The sequence below is a fragment of the Megalops cyprinoides genome, chromosome 10, assembly GCF_013368585.1.
Source record: "Megalops cyprinoides isolate fMegCyp1 chromosome 10, fMegCyp1.pri, whole genome shotgun sequence".
Taxonomy (NCBI): Eukaryota; Metazoa; Chordata; class Actinopteri; order Elopiformes; family Megalopidae; genus Megalops; species Megalops cyprinoides.
Genome location: NC_050592.1, coordinates 28,945,465 through 28,970,800, shown reverse-complemented (window position 1 = coordinate 28,970,800; position 25,336 = coordinate 28,945,465). Strand labels below are relative to the sequence as shown.

Below are 25,336 nucleotides of genomic sequence, written 5' to 3'. Positions count from 1 at the left end.
CCTTAAATGTTGTAAGCTATGCATCTTGGGTTCATTGAGTGTTACAGTAGAACTGCAGCAGTTCTCCACTGCCTATCATAGAAGGGGCAGGCTTTCCCTACTTACACCTGTGTGGATGCAATACATCTGGAGGGTGAAGACGAGAGTCAGTTTAAATGTGAAATCTTATTCATTTGCACTATATCAAAGCAAGCTCCGGAAAAAAATATACCTGTTCAATTAAAAGTGTCAGCCATCTGTCAGCCTCACTCAGTCAGCCATCTCGATGTTTTCCCACGAAGGGGTTCATATCACTGTTGCCCTTTGCTCTCGGAACATGAGAGCACTCTCTTTAAGCGTTCACTTCAAATGTCAGGCACTTCATCTGCAGTGTTCCCGTCTCTCTCGCTCACGAGGAGGCCCTCTTTAATCGCAACCCTTTCCATTTCGCCATCTTGTTATTTCCCTCTGACGCCTCCACTCTGAGGCCGCCTTCACCTGCCGCTCTCGCAGACCGCCGAGGCCGCCCGTCCCCTCTGTTTCATCACCTGCTTCTGGTTTCGGTCACGCTCGGGTCGAGCGTGCAGCTAAGTCCTGACCACGCAGAGGTGGCAGATGACTTGCCCTCTGACCTTGGCAAGCGGGCAACAAAGATTCATGCTACCGCAAATACACACATCAGAGCTATGAAACAGGGAACTGGGACTTGACCATTAGTAAAATCCTAGAGGGAAAAAAAGAGATTCTTATTCCAGCAGAAGTTTAAACTTTACTCAGACCTACCTAGGCCCTGTCCTAGCTTCACAGATGTTTCAGCTGTCTGGGCCTGTCCAATGCCACCCTATTCCCCAGCACAGCAGGTGTCCCACCAGGCTATAGAACAACAAAGAACAGGCTATGTGTTCCAAACGTGATAGCTGGGGAGGTTGTTGATACATCTGTTCCTTCATGAACACATGCATTATGAAAGTGCTTCCACAGTGAGTTTACCCCTCTGTGGCAAGAGTCCAAATTGCATCATGCATGTGGTAAATATAAATAGTTCAATAAAACATCAAAGGCAAGGTGAAAGCCAAAAGGTGCATTAACTTCTGTCTCATTTGTGGGTTAACTCCCCACAAAGGCCAGATTTTTATGCATGTTTCTCTGCAATTTACAGGCAAATTCTCTCATTATATAACACAAGTATAGTTTGATATTTGATTAAGCACACCAGTCAGATTCTCCCCTTTCATATCAAATTTTGTAATGATGGCATATAAAGCCTTGAGTTCTCATTGAGTAGGGACCATGCAGCTGACAGAGGTAGATTCTCACGAGGATAAATTAGCATGCGACTGTATTTTCAACCGGAATTGACTGTTCTGAAAATGAATTTCACTTGTTCTTGTTTGTTTTTATTACATAAAATCATGACAACAGGTATAATTTGTCATAATTTGGGTGAGGGGGCATGGTTAAAAATTGGGTTTGCCAAAATTCCCCTACGTGTACAGTTTCCAGGTTAGATCAAAGGCTTGTTTTGACAAGGTATTATTATCATGATGAAAAAAAAAGAGGTCCAGGGAGGAAAGCATCAGACTCAGAAGCATCAGAAAAATGAGCCAATGGTACATGCAATGCAGTGACTTCACAAGAAGCGCGTGAAGTGCACACACCCGGCAGGGTAACAATAGGCGAGAGGAAACCACATGTTGCAGGCGTGCAAACAAACATAGAGGTGGTTGCCGGCTCATAGGCTGCATCTTTTGTGATTAAAGGTCGGATAAGCCAGAACGCCGCCTTTCTTTTTATGCCACCGTCTGCCTTTCAAACGTATTCTTTTACGAAGAAGACAAAAGAGCCCTATAGCCGGCACACTCGTCATGAGATGGAACTGCTGAGGTTGGCGATTGTTCTTCTAGCTGCAGTCCTCTGTCAAGGTAATGAGGAACCCCGCTCACCTTCACCTGTCACATCCAACGTGTATAAGGAGTGGTTGGATGCTTCTGTTCATGCTTGCTAAATTTCCATGTATAAAGAGAAATGCTAATTACTTTCACCGACTCATCTTACCTGAATGTGTACTTGGTGATGACCTCGGGGTCTGTCTTCCTGAAGGTAGGAAAATCAGCATTTCCTTTACAGTAACTACTTTACAAGTAATTATGTAGGTCTCCAGCCCTTCTGGTCGGACCAGGAATCTCTTGGAATGGGCACTGATCTACAGGGGACTATTGAAAGTATTCAAGCTAACTTAGCTAACCAGTTAAACTGGATGCAAATTTATGTTAATAATTTGCTGTTCAAACACAATAGTACCAGACTGCCCTGTCTAACTGCCCTGTGCTTTCCTTGACACAATTATGACAAATCTTTTAAATTGTAGCACTTCCAATGAGTTAATATGTAATGTCTGACTTTGTTAACATTCACTGTTTCGCCCCGATTACACAATTTCTCCTCTTCGGCTTTGACCCGTTTCATTGATAGCGCTGTATACAATGGGAATCCATATACACTGCTGCATCCAAAGCAATGCTAGACGTGTCCTTCTGATTATACACTGTGGTTACACTGTAACAATCCTCATTCATTTGTGTTTCAGGACTTTTAAATAACCAATCATTTTAAAGTGAGAAAGAGTGACAAAATACAGTGTAAAAAAATCATTCAGAAAAACTGGGCCTTGCTTACGTATGGAGTAAATGATCGACTGTTTTGAGCATGATCATGTTTGCTATCTTGTAAAATATTGTAGTCAAGAATATTCCTACAGTTGACAATGGAGCATAACAACCCAAGGTAAAATAGAACAGCACAGAGGTCACCTTTGAAGACTTGATATGAAGAGGTGAAAAGTGATTCTAAAATCTACCCATTGACCTTTTCTTTAATTCGCCTCTTTAAAGTTAACCTGAAGTTGGTTATTTCCTTCTAAACCTTAAACTTCCAACTCATTAAATTTTACTTCAATGAAATGATGAATGAGTTTTATTTATTAAAAGAAATAAATTTTGCAGTTCCTTCACATATATTGATTATACATTTTCACCAGAGCACTTGCAATTAAATAAATAAAAAGCTTTGATATTTAATGGCCCTGACAATGTTTCATGCATCTCTCAAATCACAAATAAACAATGCACACACTGGAGCAGCTGCATTGGAAAATATCAACCACTGAGGCTTTAGAAACTCATCAAATGATAATAAACCTATAGTATGGGGACATGCGCTGTTTTCACCTAAAATATTTTTATGAAAGCAAAAATATTGAGTACACCTAAATTATGGCAATGTTTGTCACTTTAAACTTTGATAAAATATAAAGAAAAACAGAACAAACCTTTCACTTCACACAAACAAATTGCAATGATCACATCGTGTCCAGAATTATTATATTTTGAGTGAGTGAGTACGTTCTGCTATTTCCCAGTTTTGCATAAAAGGTACATTGCGATCGACCCTATGTTTTGAAAGTGCTTGAACCTGAATGCTGACACTAACGGTTCCACCCGTTTGACTCTCGCCAAGACAGTGGTCTGTTTAATGTAAAAATGAATGTTGAATTAAACAGTAAGAAATTCATTTAATGTTGAGGGCTACAGAAAGATCAAGATGACACATTATTACAAAGGGTCGGCATAGATGGCAAAGCGAACGCTTGCTGAGTTTTCCGATGGCACTGAAATCACAAAAAAATAGCGATCAAAATGTGAGTGATAGACCAGAAAATAATATCGTCAGTTCCTGCCTCATAAAAAGTGCTACACACAGCACTCAGTGCTACAAAACATTGCATTTTCCCAGCTGGTGGCTGCCTGTGATCCAGAACATGCTGAAATATCAATCAAACTGCCCAAGGGGGTACATCACAAGACATTTTCCTGACAAATGGATGAGCTGGAATTAAAGATCTCCTTAAATTAAAGTGCTTGGACCATGAATTTCAGCTGATATTCATGTCATGTCTATTGTCATGCCTATTTTATGGTGAGACAGCTGTGCTTTTTAAAATTATATATGAGGGATGAGGGTCTACGGAGGCCATCTAAAGTTGCTGTAATGCTTCAAGATGTATGACACTAGCCAAGGAGGTATACATGCTACATTCCAAAAAGCATTGGTCCAAAATCAGGATGGGTGTGGTGCCGTAACTTCCTTTTCCCAGAGTGGATGAAACCTTGGGGGGAGTAGTACGTCAACAGTGCAAATTAGGTTACAATGACTTTATTCAACACTGTGGTAGCCATAATCCATAATTTCAAACAATAATAAAATAAAATAAATGAAACCTGAAAAGCATATTGCTCCTAAACTGCACAATGGATGTAATTTTACAGCAGACATTATGAAGCGGGGCCAGTGCCAGGTCAGGTTTAGCTGCAATATTAAACTGTGTTTTAGCAGCGCTTCTACGGGCGTCCACATACTTGGGCCAAACCTCATCAAACTCTAACCATGTTTGACCGATTCTCATTATAACGCTACTCAAATTAACACTACCTATAGCAGTATCACAATACTAACTCAAATAAATGCAACAAAAAGTATTTTGGAACTTTTGTTTTAAAAATGTTTTTTTTTTCTTTCTAGTACATGGTCAAAGTCAAACAGTTGATGTTGTCTTGGTTTGGTAACTGAGGACATGTCTGAGAGAAAACTCTTTTCTTTTGTGCCAAAAGCCAAAGAAACCAAGTTTGTACTTTCAAATGATTGAATTTTTTTCCTAAAATGTTAAATTGTTATTCTTGTTAGAGTCACATGGTTAAATTATTTTATATTGACTCAACGTACATAACCTGTGTGGAGTTTATCAGATAGCATTACAAGGGGATGCTTTTTTACCAGCTCAAAAGGAGAGAAAACAAAATACTAAATGGAAACTTTTTAAATTATCTCATGGACTGGAGCCAGATTGGTTCTCTGGGTTTTTATTCTGAATGTTTCTCTTACCCACGATTCTGGTCTCAGTTTAATCACGAAGCTGTCTGTGTTGATGCTTGCAGCTATTTATATTAATGAAAGTACAACACTTACAGTTTTAATTGTCTGTCCACGCATCTCACTAAAGATATAATTAGTCTGAAATGTAAATACATGTTAAAATTTAATGTGCTAAAACGATGCCAAACTCACACTAGTTGTAGAACATATAACTAATACAAACAAATAACAAGCACATCAACATGGCAACAGACAAAGTAATTGGCATAATCTGTCATTATCAAATACATGTGGACCAACTTGGAGGAGTCTTAATAAGCTGTTTACTGGCCAGTTTCCTTAGTGAGATCATACAGTATATCTGTCATACCGTAGTAAACAGTCTTTAGCCATAAAGACTTTCCCTATCAGCTGAACATAGAATGGCCACAATAAAGCCCCGCGTCAAAGCTATTGCCGATTTGATGAGACTTAGGTAGGGGATGGTATTGAGTTTGCCAACCTGTTGTGTAAATAAACCTTACACAACAGATGGACTGACAATTGTGTTTCATGAATTATCAGTCTTTAAAAGGGAAATTAACTCTCGAGCCATTTCAAACCGCGAGAGGGTACCCTTATGTATCTCCTCTTTTTTGAAGGGAAGTGTCTCATTAAACGTAACTGAGCATTAAGACAAATTCAGACTATATGGCCTTTGGAATGTGGCAGAACGAGCTTTTACTGCAGTCATTATGCCAGCTTATCTCCTGGCATTTTCATCTTGCCTTTGTTCTTATCTACAGGCCTTTGAAGCCGAATACAATTTTAAAAGAAAAGATTTCCTTTGCAGTGTCTGGAAAAATCACTTACGTTCATATTAGAATTCATTTTAGATATCAGATTGAATCTATTCACGCTCTCTTTTGGTTGGTAGCCATTATCACTCACTGTTTTCATTTTCTAAGGTTTTTCACAATGCTGTTTTTAAGCTCAAAGTGGCTCAGGTCATTCGGAAGGCACAACGATTGCACTGCAGACTTCAGACAGCTTTGTACTAGGTCAGGTTCACAGCTAATTAGACCATCTAATTATCCTTCTAAAATATTTCAAATGCATGAGCCAAGATTTTTAAACTTTTTTTTTTTTTACATAAAGCCTATCCTAAGTAGTTCTTGCATCCATAATAATGGCAAAGCCATCACATCTGTCCTTTGGTACTTTTAAAATGGGAAGGAAGGAGAAAATATGTTTAGAATGAAAGGGCCTAGTAAATATCTTGCATTCTGCCTTGAAGTATTTCAAATGTTATTTCAAAACCTGAGGCGACCTTTCAGTTCTATTCAATATAGATGGGTATTATCTTGCTTTATTTTTTTAGAAAATCTGGTGGTTGGTGTATTACACTTATTCAAGGTTCTTGCTGATTTTTATTGCTGGTATGCTTTAAAAGTGCAAAGCAGGGCTGTGCTTAAAAGGTTAAACAGAAACACAAAAGCCACTTAGCAACATGTTTTCTCTAATCTGAATGCTCCATAGTTTCTGATCCACAGTGACAGACAGAAACCTCAGAACGGCAGTGACTGAGTGATGTACATAATTATCCTATGGTTGAAACAAGGACAGCCAGAGAGCACTACTGAGCCAACCTGAGTAACACAGTACAAAAGCGAGAGAATGATAGTGCTGCTTCAATCTCCCTCCTACAGGCAGTCCTTCACAATTCCTCTAAAAGCCAGAACAGGGATGAGGAGATAGGAATCTACATCACCGAAACCTACGGTGTGTTCAAGTCACTGCGGCACACAATAGCTTGCTTGTGATCTCCTCCTGTGTCCCTCTTTTCAGAGGCATTTTAAGTGATGCCATCTGAACGTGAGTGACTGAAAATAAGATGGCTAAAACAGGTTGGGCCAACTCAGACATTGAGGCAAACTATCAGCTGCAATCTATTGGCTTAGTCATAGGAAGTCTGGGAGCTTCATGAACGCAGTGTCCAACAGCAATGTCCCACCAGGGTCAAAAACGTGTTTGGGAAGATGTTATCCTGCTCAGGTCTGATGTGTTTGCTCTAATGCTGTACTCTTCACCTCACAGCGTTTTCAGACATCACCCCGTCTTCGCCCAGGAACTCCTCAGAGCCGGGACAGACCGGCGGGCCGAATCACGGTGAGCCGACTTGTCGTTAAACTCCTGTTTAAATGCGCCACGCCTCGGCCATTGAACACTGCGGCACATCCGCGCTCGGCTCTGTTTGAACAAAAGCACTCGGCAATCATCTCCTCGCCGGGGCTTGGGGCACGCCGCAGAAATGAGAAAGGGCCCGGGGCCTAATCACAGCACTGGCAAGCTTAAGGTCTCATTAGGGCACTGATTGTGTGGAATTCATTATCTGGAGAGGGAAAAAGAGAAACGAAATGCAAATGTGTTTTTTTTACATCAGCTTTGGATGGCAGCGGTTCAAGTGAGCAGTAATTACATCTTAAGTGTTGCGGGTGTGATGAAGTGTGGAACGGTGCTGTTGAGGTACGTTAGACACATGTCTATGATTATGAATATTATCGCCACTCTTGAAGTCCTGTAACAGGAGAAAACTTGTATTCGCCCACCGTTCCCTAACGGAATAGTGTCTAATTGAATGCCCTAGAAAGAAGCAAAGGTTTCTTGCCGTCATGAACCAACTACTTTTCTTTACACGGTGCTGGTATCACGGGTCAGCCAGTCACTTTAAATTACCCGGCAATTTGAAGTAACCTTCCCGCGGTGAGAGGCAACCAGCCAGAGCTGTGACTGGCACAGAGAGGCTCACGGTTGTGAACCGCACTGGTATTTGGTGCAGGAGTTTCTAAAAAGGGCTCCTTAGCCCCGGGACCTCCACAGGCTGAGGCACGTTCTGACATTTCCACAGGAAATGAGTCACAGGATGTGGCAGCCCCGCAGTCTGCATCACTAAACTGGGCTTGCTGAACTCCTGCAAGACAAAAACACTACTACACAGGGCTTTCTCTGCGCGTTTCCCTAAACCCCCAGCAGACGAGAGGGTGCCTCTTATTTTAACTCCTTGTGTTCATCCCTCCTCTACAGCTCCTCCTCTCATACCACAGCTGTCTGGAAACTGTTCCGGGACTCTGGGGCTTCTGAACACATTGTGGACTCCAGTGCTGCTTACCCCTGAATCCACAGAGGGAGTGGCAACGCAAATCTGCAGACATCTGGGATGTGGAGAAGTGTTCTGGTTTGGCAACAGTACAGTTCACAACAGCTCCTGTCTCACAGACTGTATCTACAGTGACTTCAGCCTGAAGAACTGCACGAAGGAAGTACAGAATAATTGCACCAATGCAACAGAGATAGTTTGTGGTAAGTCTTCACTGAAAAGCAGCAGTGAGCACAACCCTCTGTTTTTGCCATGGAATATTCAGACACAGAGTTTGCTTCTTACTCTCAGTGTGGTGAATCCTGTGAGGTCTTGAGCTTATACCGTCTCATTGACTGAGGAATCTGTTACTCAGGGCACCAGGCCATTCGATTGGCCGGCAGCTTGGACCCCTGCGAGGGGCGGGTGGAGCTGTGGCAGGACGGGAGGTGGGGCACGGTGTGCGATGATGAGTGGGACCTGCAAGATGCAGACGTGGTCTGTGCTCAGGTTGGCTGTGGCTCCGCCCGCCGTGTGATGGGACAGGGCGGGGCCTTTGGAAAGGGGAGTGGCCCCATCTTCCTCGATGATGTGAATTGCACTGGCACGGAGAGGAACCTGTGGGACTGCCCTGCCATGAAAAACAGCTCGGACTGCGGACACAAGGAGGATGCAGGGGTCATATGTTCAGGTACCTCTAACATTCATTAGCTCCTTTTGAGCTGAGGGATTCTGGGGAGTTGTTCTTTCCATTTCTGGGGTATAATTCACTGGCACTCAAAGTCCTTGAACTAACATTAACTCAGAGAGCTTGACTTACAAACCATTTGTCAGTCAAGCTTTTAAGGTCCATCAGTGCAGCAGAGTGTCTGTTTGTATTTGCAACTCTCCTTGAGTTTAATTTCCAAAGTACTTTTTGGCTTGTTGCTAAGGTGTACTCTGAGCTCCAGAATACCAGACAAAGGCAAATACATTAAAAGGCACCCAGCAAAATTCAATGAAAAAATAAAATTCAGGGAATAGTGTTTGGTAAGCCATACTAAGGATGTACAAATCTACCAAAAACAGTCAATTTACTTGGGCTGTGCTCTATATGGTCAAAATGTTGTGCAGCATTTCCCAGACAGGCTCATGGGAGATGAAGTCCAAATGCAGGCCAAAGGAGGCTTCAGCTCCCATCAGCACAGCTACGAGACATAACACCATGTTCATGTGCTGAGCTCACCATCGGTCAGTACTTGGATGGTGGTTTATTTTGGAAAACAATTTGCAATTTTCCAGAAACATTCAAACACATTTCAAGCTCCAACATAGATGTACTGTATGTGTTATGGGCACAGTTAGGCAAACAACTGTGACCTTTAAACACAATCAGTTGTGGGGGTGCAGAGATCATATCAAGCAAACACCACTCTGCAAGGACTCTGATGTGCATAATCTCATGCAAGGGCTTTATCTTTGCCATCTTAAACCCTGTGTGCCAGTTTGTGCAAGCAATTATTTTTTGTGGTAATGGAGACTACAGCAATACCTCTGCCCATGTGTTGCCATTGTGTTTGATTGATGAACAGTTTACTGAGTATTAACTTAAGATTTCAGTTAAACCTGTAAAAGACATTTGCCTCTTGTGCTTGTTCCTCATGCAGGCGCACGTAGACAAGAAGAAACAACTGTCATAGCTGTGACCTCAGGTAAATACCACCCTCTTGGCAGATACGCTTATGAGTACATCACTCATTCATTGGCAAGATTATAAGTTATTTCTCTGCTTTGTGGATGCCAGAACTTACTATAGATCATTAGAGGAGTAAACAACACTTAAGGGTCCAACATCAGTGGCCTGATGCAAGACTGGAACCCACAAATCTCAGCTGCAGAGTTCCACATTTTAACATGGTGACTACGCATGCCTCTTTGCATTCCAGGGCCAATGAGCACCGCTGTCAGGGTCGAAGTTGTCCCCTCTGTCCTGTCCCCGGAGGGGGTGGGGTGCATCCTTCTGTCCTTGCTCCTCCTGACAGTGCTGATCACAAACGCCCTGTTCTGCTGGCATTTCAAGAAAAGAAGGAGTTGCTGTAAGACCTTGCACATAACCCCATGCTCTCTGCGTACGTCTCCTTAATGGCTGTAGGTCAAGGCCTGGCAAAAGCTTTCACAGACTCCACTGAGCGTCAGAACAGTGCCTCTTAACTGCACACAGCACAGGATTCGTGAATTATTCACCACAAACCATTCATTCGTATTAGCTCGTTATTTGCCTTTTACACAATGGGATGCACATCAGCTTAAAAGGAAAATGGTTTGTGCACCTAAATTGTACGAAAAAGCAGCTAGCTCGAACGTGCTATGAACACGGCTGCCCTTAAGTTCCCCACAAGAGAACAATTTGAAGGAAAAATAAAAATACAGCACAGAAAAACAAGGCCAGTAAGGACAAAAAGAACAGAACATTCCGGTCCGGTCTGAAAGCACCCAACGGGCAGAGATGAGCGGAGCATTGAGCTCTCCTGCGGCCTCCTCTCAGCTCAGCCGACACCGCTGGATCACGGCCTCGGTGCTCAACAAAGAGCCGCGAGTCCTCGCGATGTGCATATTTGTTTTATGAAGCCGTACCTGGTATTAACAGTAAGCGACTTTGTGTGTGATAATGAGTGGCCCTGCCAAGGTTATCATCTCCGCCGGATGTTTATACAAATCACCCTCCCGCTCTGCAGAAGGAGCGAGGCTTTGTCACCAAGAGCAACCTCTTTGAACTGCACAGCCATCTATTCATTCGTAGCTGTTCGCACTCTTCTCCTCACTTTGTGATGTCTTAAACTCTTCTTGTGAAATTGTGTCGTCCCTCCCTCTAAGAGAACAGGCAGGTTTAATGGCAGTTTGTTTAAGGTGGTCTGAGGTGTTTCCTGATTCTCTCCCCAGTCTCCGTAAATCTGGAGCAGAGTAAGGAAGAACTGGCAACACCTGCAGAACAAGGCAACGACTACCGGGATAAAGATAATGCCCCCAAGGTCCCCACCGACACCGTGGGAAACAACGGTCAGTGTGTGCCCCTTGTATCTGTGCCCCTATTTCTCTTCTGTGATCTTTTCAATCTCTTTTATAAACCATTTAGAATAGTGTGTACCTGACTGCAGAGAAACAGAGGGAAAAGTAGTCCTCCTTTTCTCAAGAGAGCGTACCACTGTTCTACCTTTCTTCACAGCCCCAAGTAACCCCAGACAACTGTGCGCCCAGTTGAGCACTGACGATGACTCGGACTACGAACACTACAACTTTGGCCTGGAGCCTGCTGCTGCCATGGCCACCTTTCAGAGTGGGTTGATGTCACTCGTCTGTCTTTGATTATGATTGACACTGTTTTTTTTATTTATTTAAACATTTTACTTACCAATCCAAGATATGTGAGGAACAGGTGTATCTAAACATCTATCTTAATTTAACATGATATAATATTACTGGATCAGCATCAGTTGGTAATACCTATCTGCCTATCTGAAACCAAATGGCCTCCATTTCCCCAGATTCCCTCCGGACCAGAGGAGAGAACAGTAGCCCCATGCTGAAGCCTTCAGCCCTGTCCTGTCTTCCTGAAGAAGGTGAGTCAACCATCTTCCTTAAAGAGCCCAAAGGGCCAGCTTCCTTCACACACAGTCTCACACACACACACTCACACACAAGCTCTAGACATACACAGCAATAGTTTACTGTAAAGTTTACTGTAAAGATAAATTACCCATTACTGATGATACACCATGCAAATTTCAGGCAACGCTCCAGTTGACATGGCAGCTTTGCCTGGCTCTCCTGAGAATGCGGGCAGCTTCAGAACGCTTCCTGGGGCAAACTTCGTCAATGGCTTCTGTGAGCGAGGCAACACTGCACCCCAAGCTAGTATGTGTCTCTCAAATCTCTTTTCTGGCTGTATGACCACAACCTTCAATGATGCATGAATTTGGGGACAGAGAGTTCAATAGTGATAACTGGGGGACACTACTTTGATCAGAGTGAAAGTCTAATTGTGTGCGCTACTCCTCCAGCAGACTCGGTCGAGACTTCCAGCACATCTTCCGGAGAATTCTATGAAAACACAGGAACGGACATAGAGCTGCAAATGCAAGGTCTGTGGCATCCTCAACGCGCTCCTCAAACTCAGCGGCAACGGTGGCCCTCGCTGAACACCGACAAAAGCTAAACACCAGTACCTGCCGTTTAGAATTAACCACATGTGCACGGCATGCGTATCAGCACAACCCCACCTGCCCCTGTCCTCAAGTGTTTTTTTGTGCTTCTCATGTTCGTCTTCAAGGTGTTGCGCTTCCTCCAGAAGAGGCAGGAAAAGATGAGACCGTCCAGCTGCAGACAGTACACTGTGAGCCCCCCCACAAAAGCTACCTCCCACCAGATCCTCAAGATCAGGGTAATATGCCGTTTCATTTTATCATTTCTTCCTGGCTGTACGTTTTGTATCTGCTTTGAAAGCGAATTAGAAAAAGGTATATATCTCCCTGCATCTTGATTGTTAAGTCAAAACAAGCCCTTGTACATGCTTATACAGACGCCACCTTGTAGTTTTGTGTACTGACCATTAGGAGGCTGGAGAGAGCCCCTCAGAGAGACATGGTGAGGCTGATGAATGTGAGAATCTAACTGCATGCGTCTCCTTTCAGAAGACTCGTTTGACTCCTCCAGCACATCCTCCGGAGAATGCTACGAAAACACAGGAAAAGAGGTGGAGCTGCAGATGCAAGGTCTGTGGCATCCTCAACACACTCCTTGAACTGGGCAGTATCAGTCGCCGTCACTGAACACCAACAAATCCAAACACCGGTACCAACGCTTTAGAGAGGGTCGGCTTGACTGTTCAGTGTGGGGAGCTGACCAAATCTGCCGGTTCAGCCTCTCTCGCTCCTGTTCCCGTAAGTGCCGTGACTTTTTTGTTCTTCTCACGATTGTCTGAAAGGTGAAGCACCTCCTGTGGAGATGACGGGAGCAGATGACTGTGACCAGCCACAGACTGAACACTGTGGCAACCCCTATCGCAGCTATCTACCACCAGCCTCTCACAACCAGGGTAATTCACTGGCTTGGCTTTTACCTCTCATTTCAGCCTCTGCATTTACATAGTGCGGAGCCCTGAGAGCAGCAGTGCAAAGCAAATGACACATTTTCTTTGTTTTCACTTGTGAATGCAAATGTCTGCACTGCCATCTATACAGATTTTAGTAGTGCTTGTCCACCGTTAAGACTTATGAAATACTTTTCTTAAGACAAAAAAGCACCTAAAGTACTTAAAACAGGAAATAGGATGGAAGCTGATGAGATAATCTTTGTTTTCTCTCTCGACTCTTCACAAGAATGGGTGTCGTGTGTGGGCTAATGGAAATTGTGTCACAATAGACAGAGAGTGACAGGTTTTTTTGTGCCCTCATCTGTTCCCCGAGTGACTTCGCCCTCCTCCGGCGGGATGTACGGAGGAATGTCACCTTAAAACTTCAATTAAAACTGTGTCAGATTTACAACAGATTTGTTCAACATGGTTTGGCTAGACTTGAAACGGACAGACCCACTTTTATTCCTTCACAAATAAGGAGAAACACTAGGCTTTTCACATTTGTAATAGATTTCCCAAAAGCCGGGTGTCACACTAAATAAGTATGAGACAAGACAAGACTTTTTTTCCATATAAATGGAAAACTCCTATTCATTTTTGTTGTTTTTTTTCACCACAATTCATTATTCATACCCCTATAGCTACAAAAATATATGAGAAAGTGGCCTGTACTATCTGGAAACAAGGGCTTACACACAAGGTTAAATTTGTCCTAACTGTGAGAAACCAAGCATGCCATTATCACCCGCGCGCTGATGAGCCCAGAGCGCCCGGGAGGAAATTGCCTGCTTTTTTCCACGGCAAATTCGCATTTACCTCTGGGGAATTAGACTGTGAAATGACAATGCTGCGACAAGCATTTGCACAAGACCAATAAATCAGCGCGCAGCCACGGCCCTGGCAGGTTTCCCACCGCTATGCAAAGTAATGCGTTACGGGTGTGCGAGCGCGCAGGTGAGACGGGTGGTCTGTTTTCCAGGGGACTCGTCCAGCACGTCGTCGGGAGAGTGGTACGCCAGCCCGCCGGCCGAGCACGAGCCCCTCTACTCGGCTCCCAAGGAGGACTCTGGCCAGTCGTCTTCAGACAGCGACTACGACGACGTCGCAAACTACATACAGTGAGGAGAACGGACGGGCCACCAAAGGCGATCAAGCGGGTTTCCCCTTATCATCCTGCTATGCAAGGCCTCACTGCTGTTACCACCAGGTGTGAGTGGTTCCCATCTCTGAATGTCTACGAATGTCTATGAATAGAAATTGATTAACTGAGAAAAAAAGGAGAGATGGTTTTAGACGGAGGTCCATCCTCTGTTATTACTTGTAGTCTGAAAGTATTCTCTCTGTCTCACACACACGCAAACACACAACAAAAAAAAAATGCCAGCATGTGAATAATTTATTTGATGCAATTTATACATGATGGTCTTTACAAGCCTGCTGATGTTTTGTAAATAAATATTGTACATTTTAAACACTGACATGGTTATTAATCAACACCTGATACAAACTCCTACTAAATGTCCTCTACTAATATACAATACAATTTACAGATACATTTAAAAAGGACATTTTACACATTTTCATCTGCAAATGGCAATCCATTCTGACTTAAGAGGAAAGAGTCATTCTCACCACTTTGTTCTGTGATTTAAAAACAATGAGGAATAGTCTGATGTTTTGCTGGAATACAAATATCTTTCACTCATCCCACCCCTGCTTTTCCACTATTGGTAAGCACAGATTTATGCTTGTAATGGAATGTCTGCAATATGTGCAACTGAAAAGAATTATTCAGCGTAACAGATTGGTTAACCTTCAGACAGAGGGACTCAGTGAGTCAGGACACAGTGTGGGATTCACAATGGGACAGGCTGATCGCTGTAGGGTAACGCTAGCAGAGCGAGCTATGCTCTGACCGATGGGGCAGCAGCGGGGATGGGATAAGAGAAAGGAGGAAGGTACTAGGTGAGTTGGTGGATCGATAAAAGTGCGTGCAGCAGATGGAAGCGATGTGCACTTACTGCATGCGGTGCCTGTCATCCGAGGAACCCGCAAGGCAGTGCTCAACACACATTCACTGCACTGGAGGAGTAAAAATTCCCCTTAGCTATACAGACTAGAGGATGACAACACAGCCAGGTTGAGAATACGGCATGTAAGCTGTGAAGACTGTATAGTGAAGAGCCAACAGACTGTCTGTCATTTACCTTCAGAACCCCAAAGAAAAGGCAGTCCCTTTCACATTAATCAACAGCACTTGTCTGCCACAGTATGAAGTCACTTCATTTCAGGTTGGCTCCCACTCCAGTCACATGTCTGCTGGATCTGTCCTGTTTAAGTACTGGGTCAAAGGTACCATGGGACTCTCACTAACAACACTGAGCCAGGATTTTGATTTCGCCTCTCTTTAACAAGCCACCTGTGTGCTAAGTGATAACTGGATGGTTTGGCTTCTGCCTGAACCAATGACACTCCCGTGATTCATTTCATCAGCGACGCCGATGCACAGCTCATCCAGCTGTGGCCAGTGATTTGATTTAAACACCAAAACCCACCGCCACCTGCTCCACGCTGCCACTGCATTTTCAGCGAAGGAAACACTGATTTGACATCCAGACGAAAAATGCAGGAGTGCTTTTGCTGAACGTGGGCGGTGTCACCAATGGTGAACGTACATCAGTATTTTAACCAAAGTGACATGATTTGTGATGTATACAAACACATTGGTGTTTCTGAGGTACTGAAAAAAAAAAAAAATCCTACAGACCCTCTAAATACGGTATGAAACTGTCAGGCCTCATGCTTAGCGCAGACCCACTTGAGGTCCTGGCGGTCTCGCAGGTCTGTGAGGGTGACGGCCGAGTACCAGCTGCACTGGCAGGCGTAGGCGCGGGAGCCCCTCTTCCTCTTCAGCTTGGCCTGCAGCCTCTCCCGGTCGGGCATGTTGTTCCTGCAGAACGAATCGGCAAGGAGTCGTTCATAACCCCCGCTGGACCGCACGGCTAACCCCCCCCCCCCACAAACAAAGGAATGCTCTGCCAGCTTTCCTGTATCTCCCAGGAGCACAGGAGCAGCGCCCTGGGAAAAACAGAGTTTATCTCCAACCCAAGGCCAAGTCATGACAAACGAATGTTCCATTACAGGCAGGTGGGTGGGGATGAAGAGGACTGCAGCATCGGTGCTCCAAATGCCAGTCCTCGGCCCCCGTCTTTTTATAGTCTTTGTCTGCACATTGTGAATTACCGAGGGCTAGCCGCTGTCACGGAGAGAGAGCGGACCCCCTTTCAGTGTCAGTGAGCGTTCCGAGGAAAGGGAAAAGAACAACAGTAATTATGAGGGACTAATTACATGGTACGCTTCAGCTCAATAAGCTGCCAACCTGTGCGATGTTACCCTCGTCTATGACAAGCTTGCCTCTCTCTCTAAGATCAAGGTAACGGCACATAATTGCAAACAGCAATCGAGATTTTCCTGGGAAGGCATTTTGTTTTATGAAATGGCTGAAAGACATTGTTACATTTCAGCACAGGTCAGATGAAAGTATTAATTGTGCAGATTGCTTGGGGTCACAAAAACTCTCAACATCCGCAGTATGAAGTTTTATGGTATACCGCCTCCGTTATTACTGATGCATATCAGCATAGCATTTATAGGAATGGTATGTATTATTTTTACTGATTAAAGGACTAAAGGACTAAACACGTGAAAGGGTTTTTCCCCCAAATGTTAACTTATATAAATACAAATTATACGTGGGCACACAAACTATTCAGTTATTGTGCACTATAGTTAGTAAACATTTTACATATGTATTCAGTCAGGGCTGTTGCTAATGTGAAAGGGTGAAATCATGCAAACTAATGAAAAATACTGAACGAATTTCTTTTGCCTTCATAGTTTGTATGCTGATGATTATGCAACTTCACAATGCTTTTCTATCATTAGATTTAATATACTACTGACCAAATTGGCTTTTCCAATTTTTTCCAATTCCAAATGCAAATTATACATACTCACTAATAAATGATTTTATTCAACCAATGTGTAACATCATTAGTAAAGTTTTTAATTTTCATTAGAACGATTTTACTTATGTGTTCAGCACAAATAGTTAAAAGAAATACTCTTCTAGCCTTTTAGGTTTATGTGCTGGAGGTAAGACAGCATAAAATACTTCTTGTCAGACCTAACATAAACAGAAAACAATGTTTTAAACTGTTAACACACAGAAGCAGCCTATTGCTTCACTAATGCCTCTGGGAGATGATGTAGTCCTGACAAGAGATATGACAGCACATTGTGATTTATACACAAAATGATCTAGAAGAAGGGTAACTCAGTGACAGAATAAATTGCAATACAACTTTCCCAAACAATAACTTGTCATCTGCAGATAGGAAATGACCTCCAAAATGGCGGCACTGTGGGGCAAACTTTCTCCTTGACACTTCTGCGCAGACTGTGACTAACATGTCCCACAGGTCAGTTCAACAAGTGTGCTCCAATTACTTTTCTTACTTTCGACACGCTAGCTGTACTGAAGGCTAACTCTGCACAGTTGCACTTTTTTTGGCTGTCTGCCTTGTGACTGACAGGTAGCACAAACTCTGCTCCAATAAGCCACCTGATAGGTGTTACCACAGGGACCCCCCCGGGGGGGAACAGAAAGGTCCGCACAGGCCAGCTCTGTGCTGACAGCTCCAAAAAGGCCTTCTGCCACGGTGACAGAATGATTGCCGTTCTGCAGTTAAACCTCCGCTGGTTGTCTCCGTATCCTCTGACCTGGCCAGCACGTTACATGTCTCAACGCACTAAATCATTTGCTTAAGAGCTACCATATCGCTGACTCTACAACGAAAAAAATTTTAAATAAAAAAAATAAATAAGGGTTCTACATTTCAGAAATCCGCCTTCTTCTGAGAACCATAACTGTACGGCAAACAGACGGAGCAGAACGGATTTGCTGAAAGGTAGCAATGAGCTTTTGACGATTTGCATCTGGTTCTTATTTTTGGATTCCCCATTCGGCTCCTGAACATGAGCAAACACTGCCCCCAGGTGGTGGAACACAAAACAGCTGGGAAAAGTTATACCTTCAACATTTTTCAATAGCACACAGAAAGCACACAGGTCATTGCTACATGAGCTGACCTGAAAAAGAGGTAATCACAGGAAGGGTCCCACTCTTGATCGTCGAACGTGGCCACGCAGAAGTCACAGGAAGTGCACCTCAGACGACTGCAAGCCCTGGAGGAAAAGACACATAGCATTGTATCCGCTGCAGAATTCCACAGACTTCACATTGAGTTTAAATGTACATAAAAAGTACCTTAAATTATCTGTACATTAAAACATACAGAAATAAAAAACCCACTGCATTCCTACTTAACCAAAGAAAATAATGTGAATATATGTGTGTATGTATGTATGTATAGTCAAAGCAAGGTAAAAAGAGCTTTATAGACTCCTGTCACAAGCTGCTTTAGACACAGAAAGAAACATGACTGCTTTAAAAAGTCTTGAAACAAATATCAGGAGCAGGGGACATGCATCAAAAGCAGAGCAGTGTGGGTAATTTAGAGCGGTGACCTCGCGCACATCGTGGAGGCGCGCTAAATGAAGCGGACTTTTCGCCCGCTGACACTTCCCCTGTGCGTGTACGTAAATACCGGGCCTCCCTTTATAACGGCCCTGCTGCTGCTTCTCGCTTCCTAAAATAACAGACCGCTCCTGACAGAAAGAGAGTGAGATTGTGAAAAGATAAACACAGGCGACCCCGCTTTGCGGGGACAGATATAATTCACATGTACGAGCCGGGGGGTGGGGGGTAGTGGTGGTGGGTGTGTGTGTATGTGTGTGTTAAACTTTGCAGAGTGAGTTTTCTGACTGCTCTCCTGTCCTACGAGTACTCTGTGCAGATGTGTTCAAATGTGGCACTCAGCTTGATTACCGAGCCTGGAAACGTCAGTCACAGTGCCTACAGATACAGTTACACCAGTCCGGGGGGTTAAACACGCCATGAAGCTTTCCGCAGGGTTAAAGCAGTGGTCCATCAGGTTAATGCCTGTTGGTGAAATCAGCTCTCAGATCCATAAAATTTGCTGTGCAGCTTATCAAAATTTGTTGATTCAGTAGCACCTTGTTTGATTAGTTCAAGCTACAAATCTTAAGTGTTGTTGATTTAACTGCAATCCGCTGCATAGCTGAGCTTCATGTCATATGCAATGGCGGTAATTCAGCTGCACTCCGCTCCATTTCTGAAAGGTCTTCAGCTCAACCACGCCCTGCTCCATAGCTTGAGCTGCGCATCCTACGGAATGTTGTTACTTCAACTGTGCTCTGCTCCGTTAGTTTGGCTGACTCAATGACAATTTTTTAGGCCGCTCCGATGACAGCCTGCAGATGTTTAATTGGCTATAGCTTGCATTTTAAAAGGCTGACGTCAAACACGCCGTCCACAGCCGCTGAGTGGGGATCGGGTGTGGGTCAGCGCCCGGTGCGGATGGGGTGTTTACTTAGCCAAAAAAACCTGGCGTGACATCAGCCAGGTGACAACACGCTGATATACAGCACTGCAGGGGAGTCTGTTACAGCCTCGGCCCTAGCGCTGGCCCTTTTTAATGGCCAACATCAATCCCCACGTTATCGGCAATCCAACCTCTGAGAACACACGCGTGTTGGGGGGGGGGGGGGGGGGGGGGGTGGTCGGTTCGACAGGCGTGGGCCGGCACTGTATAGGATTACCGGTGATGCAATTTATTATTGCGCCGTTTCATTTATTTTCTCTCCGCCTTCTCGGCTTTCCTTTAGCGCTCCGGACTCCCGAAGCCGAGGGGGCTGCTCCTTAATTATCATCACGGAGCAGCCAGGTGAAGAGGGCTCTTAGGTGAGACCCGAATGACACAGCTGAGCGCGCATGCGGTTCAAAGCCGCGGAAAGGTGGCTTGACCACATAATTAATGAGGGCAGGCGTGCCAAGGCAGCCAGCCGTCCCAGAGCCGGGCTTCATTCCTTGGTCCTAATTGGCGCTAACCCTGTGTGGCGCCCCGTGAGAAGACAATATAAAGTAGAGGGAAAACAAAAGCCTGGATGGGTTCCACGGTTCAGATGTTGACATCAACCAGTGCCAACAAGGTGTCCAGTCTCACACTGATGATATGCTTTTGCCTTTATAAGAAACAGAAAAAAAATTAAACAAATAACCCAGCGGCTTTTCCTCAGCGTCTAATATTCTCATATTCCTCAGCAGATATTTAATTGCTCTGGTGTGTGATGCTGGGGTTTCCAGATGTGTTCAGACATACAAGAATAGTGTCACTTCAGCATAATAACAGCTGTGTCAATAGCTCATATATGGAGCCAAAAGTGCAGTCTGCTGCATCGAGTCCCTGCAGTGTTATTGTAGCCTTTCCTTTTACTTGGCAACAAGTACAGTACCACAAGCACTTTTCATTAAAAACTGAACAAATACATATAAAGCAAAAATCAACACAGGGCAAATGTACACCACATATAATAATATCAGAAAAAAAACATATTTCATATTTTTAGTGAGGCCCCTTAAAATGATTTCGTCTAAAGGCAGTATGCATGCGCCCTGCAGAGAAGAAATGAAAGGCCAAAAAGCCAATATATTATCATTTTTTAAAATTACTGTTGTTATTATTATTGCAATGCTTGGCCTTATGAGACCATACACTGCATCATAGCATATGCTAATGTACTACTACCTAACCTACTGCGATACAAATGTGCAATAAGCGTTACATTTGGATCCTACAGTAACAGTGACTTCCACACAGCAATCATTTCACTATTTCACTGTACTTACCTTTGCGACGTACTTGTTCCAACACCAGTTGCTACAGAGCTCCCACCGAGAAAAACTGGAAAACATCTGTAAAGGTACAATAACATTAACTCATTTGTTGGATGATATTGAAAACACAGTTCCTATTTCTTTTATAAACCAATATTTGCATTTATATTATATTTAGCAGAGTGGAGAGGTGCCAAGGGGCCAGAGGATTACAAGTTTGAATCTGAGGATGCGGTTACCTTGAGGAAGGTACTTCAGTTGAAATGCTTTAGTGTATCCAGTTACATGAATTACTACAGAGTAAAATGTATGAGGCCCTTGACAGAGTTGTCTGCTGAGCAAATATATCATGTAACGTGAAATGTCAACTTACCTTCTACTTGCTGGTTGTGGCAATGAATTCTTAATGTGAGTCTGAGTGGCTTTGGGCATCTGTACACACAAGTTGACAATTATGAAATAGTAGAAATGAACAGATTTATGACACACAAACTTTTCTTCAGTATAACCCAGTTAATAAATTTCCTATATGACATACAGCTTTAAAAGGCTCATGGTTATGGTCTGTCCTTACGTTTTAAAAAAGATTTGGTTTACTGTTGTCGTCACTGTTTGTTACACAAGATACAACAGGATCAATCCATTTGGCTGTGCCATTACTTTGAAGAGACATAAATGAAACAAAACGAGAAATATTATACAATGTAAAATGTATAACACATGAGACAGTTAAATCAACGCTTACATTAATGTCGACAGAATCATGCTCATCGTCAAATATGTCCTCAAGAAGAGCATCAATATCTTCGTCCTCGGGGTTTTTATGTGGTTCTTGGCCAGCAGAACTGAAAAGAACAGGATGTTCAGATCACGCTCAATTAAATGCGCTCTGAAAAGTGTAAATCAAAAGGCAATTGTAAAGTTTCTTACAGTTCGTTAACTAACAGTCAATATCAGAGGTCACTGCTATTGTTGCAAAATATGAGGTTTAATGAAGTATAAATGTTAATATTTAAAAGCACAGCTCACTAAATCGCTGTAATACAGTTACATTGCAACTCAAGTCTCAGTAAGAGTATGGCCATATTGTAATGACAGCATGCTGTCTATGTATCTAACCATACCTATGTTATCTCTTAGACGGACATCTTGGGGTAAAAGCGAGAAAGCACTTGGCAAATGGCATTAGGCTTTGTGGAGTTTATTTCACTGGCTGGTTAACTAAGTACAATTCACCCCTTATTATTCTTTAACATAACTATTATGTTACATACAATGTCGGCACCACAGGGTCTGGTATGGTCGTAACCAATCTGACTGGCTAACTAGGCTAATTTAGCTCTACTGTCGTGTGGATTATTGATAGACGCTGGGAGAGCCAACATTAGCTAATTTACTTGCTTGAAGTCAGCAAGTCACCTATCTACCTAGCCACGGTTCCAACTTTGATTACGTTAAGTTAACATTAGAGAAGTTGCAGCGCTTGAAAAGTTCGCTGTTTAGCGAATAAAACCAAGTGCAGCTACCAGGAGCAGCCAGTGAGCTAACATTTACAAAATCAGGTTACTAGCTAGCAAGCTATGTTAGATAGCAAATGTAGCTAGAACAACCCATGGGCCAATAGCATTTTCTTGCTAACTATAGCTGATGAAGTTGAATTAGCGTTGGCTAATACCGGATAGCTTGCTTGACCTCAGCTTCTTTTGTATGATCATGTGAAATAAGAGCGTGCAAGCCTGCAAAATACCCGCGTGTCCCGCCTTTCCCCTCTGCTTTTCTTTTGGTCTGTGGCAACTGGCTTCCATCCTCTTTACAAGTGGAATGAGATGGTGATGACAGTGAAACACTGCGGCAGAACTTTGATTCCACCTCATCCAGCAGTTCATCCAAATCATCCGCCATATTGAAGCGGGTTCTTGTTGCTATCCCCACCGTTGCCAGGACTCAGCATGCACGCGCACGTCCTTTACGCACGGATCGTGCACGGTTGGCATTTTCGCATTTTCACTAAAATCTAAGGAAAGACCATCATGCGGTCTCGAGGCTTTGTTGAAAATACAATTTTTTTGTTTCAGTTTCGGAAGCAAACAAACACATTGACAAGCACATGGGAAACGTGTAGCTAGCTATGGTTCTAGTCTAAAATCTTAGTGTAGATTTAGGCAAAATTTTATCTTGGACGAGAACTTTAGCGGTAAATTTCATATTAAGATTACGTAGGTGAAGAGGGTAGCACGTTGTGTTTTTATTTATATGGTATTTCACATTACTTACAGTTTTATCATTGGCTAAACTTAATTAAAAACGTAGTCGGCAGGATTCGAACCTGCGCGGGGAGACCCCAATGGATTTCTAGTCCATCGCCTTAACCACTCGGCCACGACTACTTGTGAAAGCGTCGTATTCAACTTTTGGAGTCGTGTTTCAGAATAAAAGCTATTGTTACTCAGACTTTTGTAATCATTGATATAAAAGTCTTCGTTATTTTTGATGAAATATAAACATGTCTTAAATATACTTCCAGACATAACGACATGTCACTATAAAACTAGCCAGAAAATTATTAGTTGGGGATAACAATTAAATGTAATGTCAAAAGTGCGAGGAATCAATGTAATCCAGCACGTCATCCTCTGACAATAGAGATGCATTTTGTGACGGTGATGGTTTTTACTTGACGTACATTTTGAAAAAGTTTATAACTTCAACAAATCCATTACAAACTGAACGATTACTGGAGCTGTATGCATGCTAGATTCCGAACAGAGTACAAAACCAGATTAAAAAGGTTTAATGAAAGAACGCAACAGCGTTCTAGTAAATTGAATCGTCTCCAGGTATAATCGAGTATTATTGAGTTTTAAGATAGTTCTGTTCTATCGTAAATCAAACACTTAATGTGGCAGTAGGTTTCACAACCCGAGTTTCAATTCCTGCTCTGTTCAGAGACGCTTGGTAGCCTAATTCATCTTCGGGCACTGTCCCATCAACATCATATTAAGGCCTTGCATTTACACCAATAACTGCTAATTTAAATGAGCCCAATAATATTAAATCATGATACAAGATAAAGATTTGGTTATGACGAAATAATAATAAAAAAACAAAAAAGATTTTAAGGGAGCCCAAAACTTCAGTAATAATTGCATTAATTTCATCTCATATAAATTTCCTTGACTGCATCCTCAATTCTTCTCAAGTTCTCAAACAAAGCTAAATGTGTTCTGTAAGAGGCAATCACACGTGAAATAGCCAACATATTTATATACACATTGCGAAATGTGCCCTGGGATGATGGCAGGGAAAACAATGTACACAGAGGTGCTCTCTAAAAAGCGCCTCAAGGTCACGTATGTGTCACGAGTTTCTGCATTCTTTCCTTTTATTTACTTTCTTTGGTATTCGTATATGTATGTTACGCTCTGTGAAATTCACTTTGAATTCCTTGGCTAAATTTATGAGACATGCAACATGGGGTTACAACGCATTGGAGCCTCTGCTCTCGGGCCTTTGCCATTTTCTCACAAAAAAAAAAAAAAGTTGGCACGGGCCCGACTGCGGCCTGAAATGTTTTAAATGTATTTACACCCTGTCGTGCCCGCTGGGAACTGTTTTCCATAAGCTAATGAGGCACCAGTGCAAACTCTGCTCTGTTATTCCTGGCATGGCCCGGTCAGTCATAGGCATGCTTTTCCCGCTTTTTTTTCTTCAGTAGCCTAGTGCAAATAACAAATAAGGGGAAATACATCATCCCTTTTAATTTCGGAGCCAAGCCAGGGTCTGCCAAAGTTAACACAAAGCAATCTTAGGTAATGATCAGCAAATGTGTATAAAGTTTCATAGAGCATGACTGCACATTATTCTTGTTTAGCTCATGTTGGCTGCGCCCGAGCCCCGCTACAGCTACAGCTCGGCCTGTGTGCACGGAGGAGCAGGCAGCTGCATGTTTTTTTTAGGCTTCGGTAATGTCACATTACAGGCAAGTGCAGCTTTAATTTATCGATTCTGTTATTAGTAATTTAGTGCTTTTGTGGGATCCACGCACACTCTGGCCTTTGTATGGGTGCCATTGATGAGGACTGTAGCGCCTTCCGAGAATCAGTTTTGGCTCTCAGGGGGGTCAATGGATACGCCATTGCACAGCCATGGAGAGTAGGAGTTTCCATTGTTTTATTGTGTGCATGTGAGGGTTTTTGTTCTGTCTGAACTTAATTGATCTAATGATTTGCTCCATCTGCAATTTTCATTGGCTGATTTTTAAAGCGCAGTACCTACAGCACTAGGCCGACTGGTTGGAAAGCCCTCAAAGTCCCTGCATAACAAACAGGGAGTTATAAAAACCAGACGGCGTGTATACATTTGTTGGTATGCCGGAGCACTTTCC

The 25,336-nt window shown here is 43.2% G+C and overlaps 2 protein-coding genes, 1 long non-coding RNA gene and 1 other non-coding gene across 4 annotated transcripts; 2 read left to right on the top strand and 2 right to left on the bottom strand.

The window, feature by feature from the left end:
• Window positions 1-1,749: 1,749 nt before the first annotated feature.
• On the top strand, window positions 1,750-8,032 carry LOC118784249. Its single transcript, XR_005005242.1, has 3 exons — window positions 1,750-1,901; window positions 6,985-7,056; window positions 7,972-8,032. It is a non-coding gene; the product is annotated as an uncharacterized LOC118784249 (long non-coding RNA).
• Window positions 8,033-8,134: 102 nt separating this feature from the next.
• On the top strand, window positions 8,135-14,265 carry LOC118783955 (T-cell differentiation antigen CD6-like). Its single transcript, XM_036537895.1, has 13 exons — window positions 8,135-8,247; window positions 8,400-8,714; window positions 9,670-9,714; window positions 9,949-10,098; window positions 10,943-11,059; window positions 11,226-11,336; window positions 11,545-11,619; window positions 11,789-11,914; window positions 12,061-12,141; window positions 12,330-12,440; window positions 12,691-12,771; window positions 12,984-13,094; window positions 14,113-14,265. The coding sequence occupies exons 2-13, from the start codon at window positions 8,561-8,563 to the stop codon at window positions 14,253-14,255; spliced, it is 1,305 nt and encodes a 434-aa protein (XP_036393788.1). The 5' UTR covers window positions 8,135-8,247; window positions 8,400-8,560; the 3' UTR covers window positions 14,256-14,265.
• Window positions 14,266-15,891: 1,626 nt separating this feature from the next.
• Window positions 15,892-22,865, bottom strand: c10h8orf37 (chromosome 10 C8orf37 homolog). Its single transcript, XM_036537896.1, has 6 exons — window positions 22,700-22,865; window positions 21,698-21,797; window positions 21,326-21,384; window positions 20,965-21,030; window positions 18,285-18,380; window positions 15,892-16,083 (listed from the first exon to the last, which is right to left on the bottom strand). Exons 1-6 carry the CDS (start codon window positions 22,852-22,854, stop codon window positions 15,924-15,926), a joined length of 636 nt encoding a protein of 211 aa, XP_036393789.1. The 5' UTR covers window positions 22,855-22,865; the 3' UTR covers window positions 15,892-15,923.
• A 392-nt stretch (window positions 22,866-23,257) lies between these two features.
• Window positions 23,258-23,339, bottom strand: trnas-aga. Its single transcript has one exon. It is a non-coding gene; the product is annotated as a tRNA-Ser (tRNA).
• Window positions 23,340-25,336: the final 1,997 nt, after the last annotated feature.